At 35.0% G+C, this 12658-nt stretch overlaps 1 protein-coding gene across 7 annotated transcripts in view; it reads right to left on the bottom strand.

The window, feature by feature from the left end:
* The window catches only part of gramd1bb (GRAM domain containing 1Bb), a 138828-nt gene that overhangs the window by 36495 nt on the left and 89675 nt on the right, over positions 1–12658 (bottom strand). The window contains exon 1 of one of the 7 annotated variants that reach the window (XM_052582490.1): positions 7689–7993. The exons of the other annotated variants lie outside the window; for them this stretch is intronic. Within the exon in view, the coding sequence (XP_052438450.1) occupies positions 7689–7711 (23 nt within the window). The 5' untranslated portion in view covers positions 7712–7993. Of the gene's footprint in view, positions 1–7688; positions 7994–12658 lie in introns of those variants that run through there. 7 annotated transcript variants of the gene reach the window in all.

The raw sequence follows: 12658 nt of genomic DNA, 5'->3' as shown, positions 1-12658 counted from the left end.
TTTAACTTCAATATATATATATATATATATTAGGGCCGGGACTCGATTAAAAAAATTAATCTAATTAATTAGAGGCTTTGTAATTAATTAATCGAAATTAATCGCATTTTAATCGCAGATAAATATTTGACCTAAGAACAGTGAGAAGTAATTTTTTTTTTCACATGGATTTATAGTATACCGTTGAATAATGACTGAATACATAAGCTTAAGCAACAAAATATTGTTTATTTTTGTTCAACCAAGTCTAGCAGACCAGTGCAATTTTTGCCATGAAGTGTAGCAATAGCATATTTAGAAACAATTTAGAAATAGTACATTTCAGAAATTCAGGAAGCTTATAGGTGCTGGAACCTTCTGTAAAGTGTTTTTTAAGTAAAACACAATACTGTCAATTACATTCAGAACATTGGAAACACTGACTATTAGAAAACATCTCTCTGTTGCTTCAGAGGCCATAACATACTAAGTCCAACTCTCAATAACCTTGGCCAAAACAATAAAGAGTTCAACATAAACTGTTGCACCAACAAAATAATATATAGTTCAACATAAAGTGTAAAGTCCACGCTAGCTGCTATATGTTTTGCGTTGAGGTGATACTTGAGGCTCGATGTGTGCTGCGGTGATATGCGAACGCTAGTTGGTGCTCCAGTATAATCGGTCCCGCCGAAACTCATCCAGTGAGAAACGTTCCGCGGTGCAAAAATAAGTTATTAAAAATGCGGGAATTTTTTTCCTGTAATTAATTAATCTTAGTTAACACGTTATTTTTTGTGTAATTAATTAATCTCAATTAACGTGTTAAAGTCCCGGCCCTAATATATATATATATATTTTTTGACGTTTAAATAATATTAATACAAAATATAACACTTTACTTAAAGCCTTTATGTTTAATGCATTGTGAAAGTACAGTAGCTCTCAATTATCTCATGAATGATTGTAACAACAGTTAATACATAATAACACTTATTAATTAATTGTTACACTATGTATATGTTAATTATAAGAAATGTCTGCATCATACTATTAAGTAACCCTTTATAATGCATTATACTTAAAGGCTTTAAGTAAAGTGTTACCAAAATATTTCAGTTAAGAATCATATTTAACAAATTGATCCGAACACAAAAATTAGTTTTAATAGCCTTAAAAATTAAAATAATTGCTTTTGCTCTTCATCAGGCTTGCTGTGGGCTTTTTTCAACCTTCAGAGCTTGAGCAAACCAGCATATTTCTGAGAAAGATCATATGATCATATAAATCACACAATCTGTTTTACTGGCTAGTTTTCATAGTGATCCGAGTAAATAAGTTCCAAAAGTTCAGTGTTTATTTATTATTTGGTAATAAAACACAAACTAACAAATAATTAAGTACAGACAGAGTAATCCCTTTATAAAAGCACATGGGACAACAGTGCTTCAATTTGTGGCCAATTATGCTGATGATTAGTCATATTATGGTCTGTTTTACTTCGTTTACTTAAACGGCATGTTTTCTGTTTGTTCAGTGAGCAACACTGGAGCATTCCAGTAAGAAAGTGCAAAACTAAAGTGGTGTGTGTGGGTTCTCCTACAGTAAGAGTGTTGAATCTGAAGCACAGAGAACAGTGTTCTGTCGCCAGCTGCTTTTGTTCTGTTTATAGGGTTTTCATGGCAACTTGGCCTTGGCAGGACTCGGCCGCGGCGGAAGTCACCGCTGATGGCTATTATCATGGAAGAGACATATCCATGGTGATAGCAGCAGCCATTCACATACAGACTGATGAAGAGCGACACGAACACCAACAGCCTCCAACACACACAGCACACACGTGCTTGCACAGCCCTGCACAAACACACTCACTAACACGACCGGTCTCAGACTGACATAAACGAAGCCTCCCACAGGGGGCGCTCCTCTGAAACAACACACTCGCCAGAGGAGGACCTCAGATCAAACATCACCATATTCAATCATTACCAGTTTCTATTGGAAACGCTCTCTCATTTGAAAGAGACTGCTCAAAAACATATTTTAAATAATAAATATATAATAATGTGACCGTTCCCGTTGTTTGAATTTGGGTGATTTGTGACTGGCAGCTTCTCCTACCGGTCTCCTCAATCTGCAGTCCAATGCCTCCACCTGCCGCTGTGGTTCAGATGCTCCTTCAAAAGAGATTTCTAGTAGACACTAAAAGAGCGCTTGGACTTGGGATATTGGGTTGTGTTTGGTTTGGTTTGTATTGTTTTTACATTGCTACATCAGCACATTACACCAGCAGGCAGACACCCCACTTCAAACACTGATGATGCTAACATTTTCAGAAATATTGTTATATTTTTTTATTCATTATAGTGATTTACTTTTGAGCTTAATAAAACCTTTTCCTATTGAGCCTTATGTTTGGGGTGTCCCTCCTTTTGTTGCTTCCCTTCGAGCCAGGGGTTGTGACAATAATTATTGTAATGTTATGTGTTCATTACATTATTCATTATTATTTAACATTATATAATTCTGTGCATGCATTAAATTGATCAAAAGTGACAGTTCATATATTTGAAATATAAATGACTTTTAACATTATAAATGTCACAATGCATTTGAATTTCAAATAGATGATGATCTGTTGAACATTACAGTATATGAGGAAAAATGCATAATTTTCCAAAACAAAAAAGTTTGAGTTGTGAGTTTATATCACGCAATTATGAGAAAAAAGTCAAAAATGTGAGATACAAATTTGCAATTTTAAAATTTTTATTCAGTGGCGGAAATGGGCTTCCATAGAAAGCAGTAATTTTTGTCTGCAAATTTTTACAGTTACTGTTTTTACTGTGTTTTGAGTCCAATATATGTAGAGCATAAGAAAGTTCCTTACAAACCCCAGACTGAATGGTACTCTGTGTGTGTGTGTGTGTGTGTGTGTGTGTGTGTGTGTGTGTGTGTGTGTGTGTGTGTGTGTGTACGAGTCATGTACATTTCAATGAACTGCCCTCATCTCATAAAACGAGAGTGAATCACTGCGAGTCTGCAAAGACAGCTTGTGTGTTCATATGTCCAAACAGGGACATTTCAGATGCCTTGTGCTACTGCCATTTATGAGCAAGGTCATTCCCACGGGACACGCAAAATACATCAATAACGCCAAGACAAGCGGCCTCCAATGGCAACACCACACAATCTCATTGGCTGGAGCAAAGCAGGACTCAGCACTGATGAGCTCACACAACACAACGCAATTTAATTCAGTCTAATAGCCAAGTGAATGGCACAGAGGAAACCAAATCTATCTTTGTGACAACTTGAAGCCATTGTGGCTCACTGGAGCTGCCAGCTGGGTTCAGTTACTGGTACAACAGGAAACTAGTAACGGTAACTAGTGGAAAATATCCTCCTGTTGATTAAACTAGAGTGATGTGTACAGAACATATATATCTATAGCACTGATTAAAAACATAGGAAGGAAGTGTGTTTAATTGCAATAAATGTGTATTGTAGTGTACTTCAAATCTTAAAAGTATGTTTTTAAAATTCCTTACTTGTACATAATATTAACAAAATAAAAGGCCATATAAGTGTACTTAAAGAGAGGCGCTCTCATGACGTTCATGTCTCTTTCAAGTTCTCTAAAGAAAAAAATAACACTAATGTCAAATTAAAAGTTTTATTTAGTTTTACTTATTTTGATGTGTTGACTAACATGTAAAGTGCTTGCTAATAAGCATGTTATTTCATATTACTATTATAGTTCATATATTTTAAATGTTCTAAATTGCAACTTAATTTACAAATGTGCAATTACAAATATAATGCATGCATGCATGACACGTTTCTATAGAAATTACCTGAAAGTACATTTTAATTGACATAAATGTTCGTCAGTACATTTGGCAGTACTATTAAACCATATTTCAAAGACAATATTATGAATTTACATATAAGGATAAATCTAACTTAAGTGGGTCAGTCATAATTAAAACCAACCTCATTTAATATACAGTAAACATAATTTAGAATACATAACATTCACATTGAAGTACAGTATTTTTAAAGTATATTAATTCTATTAATATGGGTAAAATATTCTAATGTGCACAATGGCTATTATTATTATTATTATTATTATTACTGTGACCAGCATTAAGTAAAACTACATTATTATGAGTGACAGGTGAAATCTGGAAATTCTCTTGCTGACGGCAGACTTTGTGACGATTTTTGGCATGACTGGACTGATGCTGTCTTTTTTGCATTAAAGTGAGTTATAAATAGAATCCTGAGCCACTAGAAACAATGACTCATCCTAAAAACACAAACAAAAGGTGAAAAAAAAAAAACAATACTATTTTAGTAACTGTATTCATATTTTGGAAGCCTTTATAAAATGGCTTTTCTCTCTCTCTCTATATCTTTGGTACATGTAAAATATAAAACAGTGATCTGTTTGGACACAAAAAGTGGCCTGACACATTTAAACTTTTGAATCCATGACAAAACAATGACCAAAGGAGAAGAGGTGCTAAAAAAGAAAAGAAAGAGGCGAGAGAGCATCTTGTTATGACCGGTCATTACACTGCATCGCTGCAGCTATTGACATGATGGACTGGTTTCTGATCGATCACATGGCAGTGCTGTAAACAACGGTGACCTCATTAGTGCTCTAGGAGGCTAGAGTGATCTAACACGTCCCGTGGTGCAAGATTATGAAGCGTTAGCGCATTTCCTGCTACATTAATTCCCCAAAAAATAACACAACAAGTACACAATGGTGCAAAGTTCAGAGCAGAATGGAGAGGAGAAAGAAGCCACAGTAAACACAAGTTGAATCAAGGTATTATGAACATCTGCAGTGTATTTAGTGCATATATTTACATATTTACTGTTTCAATGCAGATCATTATATTTCAGTCTTTTAAAGGCCTATGAAACAAACCCAATACAATGTGTGATAATACAATTTATAACAATATTAATATATTTTGTTTTATTCAAATGGCCATTCACTACCATAGATATCACATGGCTTGCATTCGTTTGCTATTCATGTATTTTAAATGATGTTTGCCATTTATGTAAGCCTCTTAATATTTGGGGCTACTAGCAAAGCACTTTTTTTTTCTTTCATTATTAGTTTTCATTTAGCCAAAAACCAAAACATAATGTTTTAAATACTTAATCAATAAAACACAATAATTTATTAATAAACACTAAATCATTTGCTGAGATTTTTGCGCATCATTATTTGTGACATGTCTACCCTTATTAGTGTGGATTTGTTATTTTCTAGCATTAAATATAACAAGTATATAATAATTTAAATTCTTAATAATAGTAATAATATTATATATAATTGCAATAATAATTATTCTATCATTAGAATTAAATAATGTATACATATTATTTAACATTAAATAATTAAAAAACATCTGTGAGGATTGATAACAATGATGTAACTAAATAGACTGCAGATATAGACTAGGCTTGCCAGGGTAGTTAGTATATGACCAAATGTTCATTTATTGTTGAAAAAGTGTACATATAAAGTGTTAATGACCATCTACACATCACATTAACTAATAACAAATGGATGCAGATTCCACTTTTATAAAAATATGAATCTCTGTACCCACTTCAGCAATGATACAGTATCATAGGGAACTTAATTATAGTTTAAGATAAGATGTGTTTATTTAAATCAGTTAGTTTTTATGAATGCCTGTCGATCAGTCTGTAATAATGATAGCACATACCCTCAGACTCCATTGTGTGCTGCCCTATTTAAGAGCATGACAGAGCTGTCATTTAGACAGGAGGAATGAGGAAGGGAACAGCAGTGTCCCGAGGGAAATCAGAGGGATATAAAAATCTCCCAGTGCAGGTGACAGAGAAAGAACAAGAGAGGAAGAGAGAGCGATCACACTGCTTCAGTCAGAACATACGAGTCTGTGCTGTTTCCCAAAGAGCCAGAGATCTTCGGACCGGACAGAACCTGATAAAGTTCACAGACAATCAGTTTCAGCTCATCATCAATAATAAGAAGACAGAAGGTGCTCTACTTATGCCAGAGGGAGCTCCGGAGAAGAAAAACGTTTACAGGTTATCCTACTTAAAGGAATAGTAACAGCTTACTAGGAATCGTACGGGCATTCACCAGCAATGTGTATGCAATTATATTATCAAAGCACCCTATAGCTAATATGCATATATAAATTGAATAAATTCATTTACTCACATTTTTATTTACATAAACCATTAAAAACATGAATTTGTCCACTTGATTTAAATGCTTGGTTCACGCATGCACATATCAGTGGCTCATCAGTCTTCAGTCCTCACTTCAGTGACTGTTGGAGGATCTGGAAATCTTGATGATTCAGTCATCATAGGTTCAGATATCAAACCATTTGAAGTGACGGTCAGGCATCTGAAAGTGAGTTTAATATATTTGTGCTGCTCGAGCCGTGACCTGTTTCAGATACTTCAGTCGAAAAACAAAAAAACTAAGATTCGTACAAAGTGGATAGTTAAACGCATTATTATTATTAATAAAATATTCAGTACTTCTCATGAGGTGAGTTTATCAGATATTAATGTTGTTGTTTAATAATAATATTCCAAGCAATGGCACAAATATCTGCATTTTACAGCGGTTTGTGGTTTCCACTGTAGCTCATTTAACACAAATTTTAATATAAAATCATAACTTGAGATTTACTGTGAAACTTGAGGAGGTGAAGGGAATAGCTTGTTGTTCTCAGGATAGAAATCTGATATTTTTGCCAAGTATTTACTCAATTTGTTCTCATTAAATCCTTCATTTAATCAAATAAGAAGTTGTGCAACAGATAATCTGGTCTTAAAGGAATCTCGCAAGAAAATTAAATTGCAATTTACAACTTCTGACTGCATACTCTGGTATTTTGGTAAATCTGAGCAGAGACGTACCGTAGTTGAGATTTCTAGAAGGATCTTTAGGTTGTTTTCCTCAAGAGAAAATGTCTATTTTTCTCTCGCTTTGTTCTCATTCAAAACCTAAAGTAATCTGGACTTGAAGGAATCTTATGAGAAATGTTGTAAATTAAACTGCAATCTATGACTTCTGATTGCAGACTTCCGAGCACAGCATGGGAAATTTTAAAACTTGGAAACAATCTGACATCTCTGCCTCCATTTGTTCTCCATTCAATATCACTACTGTCTAGGAGAAACTGAGAAAATCTCATTTCTAATATTTCCTTCTTGTGTGCCGAAAAGAAAGACCCGAATGAGCTAAAGAGAGGAAAACTGTGAAAAGCACAGGCAGCAGTGCGAGAGGAAGTGGGCTGCACGTTGCCGCTGGTTTCTCCTCAGCACCGCACGCTGTGATTTGCGGCTAAAAATATCCACCACATGACTGAGTCGCATTCACAAACACATGCACAGGACGGGAGGGGAGGAGAAAGAAAAGAGACAGACGCAGAGAGGGAGTTTAGGGCACAGGTGCATAAAAGAACAAAAGATTAGGAAAAAATGGAAAGGGAGTGGAATTTGGAGGAGCAGCGGAAGAATATAAAAAAGGAGGGCGGCATTGCAGTTGGCCGCATGCCATGACACGTGACGGCCGACACAGAGAGACGCGAGGAGACTTTACAAAATATCAGGTCCGGAGGCGCAAAGTGTCGGAAAAACACTGAAGAAGCATTTAAACGCATGCTTACCAGGCGAGTTTGAAGCCTCTCATTGGTGCGATGCTGAGAGCGTGTTTGGTACGGTGTCAGGCGGCTGCATGTTGGTGATGAGCAGCCGCTGAGGAGAGAAAGTGTCCCGCTGTGCCGTCCCATTCAGGTAGATGATGGTCTACGTACTCACTTGAACTAACTCGAATAAAAACAGAATATCTGACCATCCAGAGAATCCCTTATAATGCAGGCGGACTGGTCAGCTTGACCAAACACTACTGAACGTGCATGATGGAAAGAGACTTGCACGGTGTGATGAAGTTGCGGTGCTTGTATGTATAAGCCCACTCGTGTGCACACACTCTCTCTCTCTCTCTCTTTCGTCCCCCGCTGCAGTTAAAAGCTGCAGTCTCTGAGCCGAGAGCCACACTGAGCATGCTCATCAGCCTTTCCTCTCCCTCCCTCGCTCTGTTTTTCTCAGATTGTTTGGTTAGCTGTGACTGTCTCCTCTGGTCAGGTCAGATGATGTGGGTTTATGTAGTTCTGGTCTGGGTCTGGGAGGTTATGAGGACCTGTTGCCCTCCCATCAGACACAATTAAGTCTCCATCATCAGTGGCTGGAGATACCATACTGCTGATGCACACATACTGTGGCTCTTTAACAGTAAATTACTGTGACAATCCTGCAGTAAAAACCTGTTTCTTGGTTAAAGATAAGTTTCCTTACTCTATACAGTGCAAAACTGTAACAAATCTAATGGCACATTTCATTTTACAGTAAATTTAGGTTTTTAGTTAAAAATGGAAATTTATATATTCAGTGACAGCTCACATTTGATGGTTTTTCAATGAAATAACTATTTCTTGTTCATTTCTTCCCCTCTCATCAGTTATGTACATTAGGACTTTATGTAACATCTCATTAAAGTCAACATTTAATCAAATGAGAAGCTGTGCAACAGATAATCTGGACTTGTTAAAATCAATATGGTTAATTAATTTTTCTTGATTATTTTATTGCCATGTTTGTTTTCATGATAATGATTTGTGTTTATGTGTTTGTGTATCTTCCATGTATTAGTATCTATCTCAGCTTGTGGACAGCTATTTGTGATAAACTCTGGTTACTTTTTCTTTACCATCTTTGCTTTAATGGTGGTTAACGTAATAAAGAGATTTTAAGAAATGTACTACTAATGTTAATGCTATATGTGTTTTTTTTTTGTTTTTTTTTGTGAATTTAAGGTCAGTCTATACAAAACTTATTATTGACTTATTGTAATTATATATATAATATTGTTTTGTTTTTGCAGTAAAGTAATTTTTGTTATTTTATTTGCACTTTCCGACATACAGACATTGTATATACATATTAAGGTGATATTGCTAGCTATAAAATAACTAAAAAACATTTGTAAAATCATAAAATTATGATTTCATAAATAAGTGCAGTATTTGGAATTGCACATTTGACAGTAAAGCAATGAGCTTGATTTGGGATAAAGATGTAAATTAAATCTGTAAAGAGTGTAAAAAAATAAATAAATGAAAAATGTTTGGGGTAAAATTTAAATAAACCGACAGCATTCTAATTAGAACTCTTATTTAAATTTACCAGTGTTCTTCCATACTATCCATATGGTTGAAGATCATAGCAACACAACTAACACTATAAAAAAATAAATATACAAAAAAACAAAAACAAAAAAAAAATAAATTTGTTTCATTGTTTATACAACAACAACATATTTAAATACCCTGCAATTGTACTTTCAGGGCAAATTAGCATTAGAGCACAATTCCTTAAAAGCACAGATGGGTGTGTGTGTGATTTACTAACAATGCACACATTAAAGAACACAGACACAGCCAGATCATTTCCATAATGACCATCGCAATCTACACAGAGCAGGGCAAATTTCCACCTGCTTTAAGACATGCTTTTTATCTAATGCTAAAAAGTGGCGCAAGTACAAGTAATTTGATGAGCGCAAACCCTAAATAAATAGCATTGCGTGATTCACTTTAATATTCTCCTCCCATAATTTTTTTTGCATCTGAATGGCAAACTCCTACAAATGCATATTCAATAAGGTCAGGTGCAGAAACAACTGTCCACGCCTTTTCAGCACTAATTATATTTCATGTTTCTCTTAAGTGACATAACTTACAGCGAATAATCAAACATAGGTGGGAAACACTGAAGCCCTGTGTAAGTAGCTTAAATCCACTCATTTTTTATGGGTGCACATCTAAATGTAAGAGGAAAAGCAAAAGAGATGTGTGTTATGAAGTGAGAACACAGCAGCGCTCTGACCTATCATGCACACAGCAGCTGTTCATGCCACACGTCCACTAGAATCAACTACTTCAGGATCAACTACACATGGGTTGTCTGCACAGCCAGCTGACCAATTCATCTGAAGTAAACACTGTATAATAAGGCTGTCATGTCCACCTGACACTGATCAGACACATTTAAAAGAAATATATGGTCCCTAAACACAGTTTCAACGGCTAACAGGGGGATAAATCGACATATAAATAGGCTAAATAATGTGTAGCCTTTAACTCCACAAACTACGTTAGCCATCAGGATGAGCATTGTTTATAGGAGCAATTTGAAGGTTGACAGTAATTGCCTTGGAATTTATAACAGAAGACAGTGATTGTGTTACAAAACCATTGCTCTAATGGCTGCTGCAAAGAGAATGCATTTAGAGACTTTATCTCTGTAATGTTGCAAATGTTTTTCAGAAGGTTAATAGCACAACGAAACATGGACTATCTTTTGGTGATTCATAAAATATGATGTAAATCACAATTTTGACAATATTGATATTATTAATAATAATTATGTAAACAATAATTAAAACTAACTCATTCTCAATGCAGTGTCAACAAAATGTCTTAGTGTCTAAGCTACTGTTTTTCCTCCATCTGTTCTGTTATGGTTAACTTAAATAAAACCAGAATGATTTAAAATCGTTTTTGCTAACTAAAATAAATCTTGAAATGTTTTTAAAATGTTGCCTTGACAACTAACTGAAAATAAGTTAAGTATTAAAATTACTGAAACTAAAATAAAATAAATTAAAAATATATTATATATTACACTATATTTTGAAAAGGCAGCTAAACAAAAATCAAAAAGTCTAACATAAAATGACAAAAAACTAATATTAAAATAAAAAACTAATATATATATATATATATATATATATATATATATATATATATATATATATATATATATATATATATATATATATACAGATAACTAAAATAACACTGATTTACGTCAGTGACATTCCGAAATTTTCCATGTTGTGTATTTCACCGGGATGTGTGACAGATACAGACTCTGCTGGTGCTCGACGCAGATGCGCAGCTTGACGTTTGTGTTCATTACACAGAACTTAACACGTACTGCACAAGTCACACTCCTTCCTGGAAGATCCCCACAATTCTTGCACAAAACCCACACACTCATGAACACACTCACACACTCAAAAGTACACCTATAATGGCATTGCATAGACACCAACAGTAAAATGAGTCATGTGACAAACAATGAGTCATGTGACAAACAATGAGAATTCTGGGAAACTAGAGGGCTCTGAAAACAAACACGGCATGGGACACTCTAATGTCCACTGAAATTAGTAAGCTTTTCTTTTTTTACTGTGGCCTCAAATAGATGTCTAAATTACTAAAATGTAAAAATGTAAAATATATATATATATATATATATATATATATATATATATATATATATATTTACATTGCTACAAACATACCCGTGCAACTTATGACGGTCCAGGGTCATATATAAAATGATTGTCACTAAAATTACATCGTACAGCCTTAAAGGGACATACAGTACATTTGTCCAAATTGGTAAATGACATCACATATCTCTTACCTACTGTATGAAAATAAGAATAATGAGTAGCCCACAGTGTGCTGCAGTATTGAGTGGTGTGGTGCTGATCGGACAGCTCCTCACTGCAGCACATACACATACTACAGTAATACTGCTCATCACACTGAGACTCACTGCTTACCTGCTTCTCAATCACTCATATATCACACCATTCCCTTGTTAACAAAATAAAAAATAAATAAAAATATAAGTAAATAAAATGTTCGAGTAAATAAAATAAAAATATAATAATTATTAAATACACAGCACACACATATTGGCTGAAATACTTCATTTGAAATTAGATGAGATATTCTATATTACTAAATGAATTGCATTCATAAAGGGCATTTCTCTCAGTTCAGCTTGGATGCATTTTTTATGTTGTTTGCAATGCAATCTTGGATTGCCCTCTCCATTAAGCATACATGCTGCTTAAAGTTCGGCCAAAATGAGTTATCCCTGTTTCTGCTTCATTACTGTGTTAATGCAGTTTCAGAACTTAAACCTCTCTCATGCAGTTTAAGTGTTAACATGGACCAATTGATTATTTCACAGTATGCATAGGCATGTGACTCAGGTGATCCATAACAGCCCATAGGCAGGATCGCATCAGACCTCCACTTTCACTAAAGCCTCTCATATGAAAACTGTGATGTAAAACATTCAAGACAACAAGAATTTAGGGCACTTAAAAAAACTAAAAAATAGATAAAATATATATATTGTGCAACTTCCACTCCCTCCCTCCCTCTCTCGCAGTCTCTTGTCCCGTAGCTCTCTCTTTTGGACACACCCTGCTTGTTTGAGGGAGCACTGTTTATTTTTAAAGCTGTATAGGTTGTTCAGTGGCAGCCAATGAGAGCTGAGTATTTGCTGTCAGCTGACCGGGTGACTGTCACACCAGTTCAGTGTCAGTGTGAGCGGCATGCTGTAAAACACACACACACACACACACACACAAACTGCTCTATTTCTCTCTCTAATGCTTATGGAAAATCCCCGTGTGGAAGTGTGTACACAGCTGAGTGGGCTGAAGGTGAATTAACAACAACAATATTTATTATTCTGCTAAACGGCCAAT

This window comes from Carassius gibelio, chromosome B18, assembly GCF_023724105.1.
Source record: "Carassius gibelio isolate Cgi1373 ecotype wild population from Czech Republic chromosome B18, carGib1.2-hapl.c, whole genome shotgun sequence".
Classification (NCBI taxonomy): domain Eukaryota; kingdom Metazoa; phylum Chordata; class Actinopteri; order Cypriniformes; family Cyprinidae; genus Carassius; species Carassius gibelio.
Note: the sequence above shows the minus strand (reverse complement) of the source record. Positions and strands in the feature narration are given on the sequence as shown.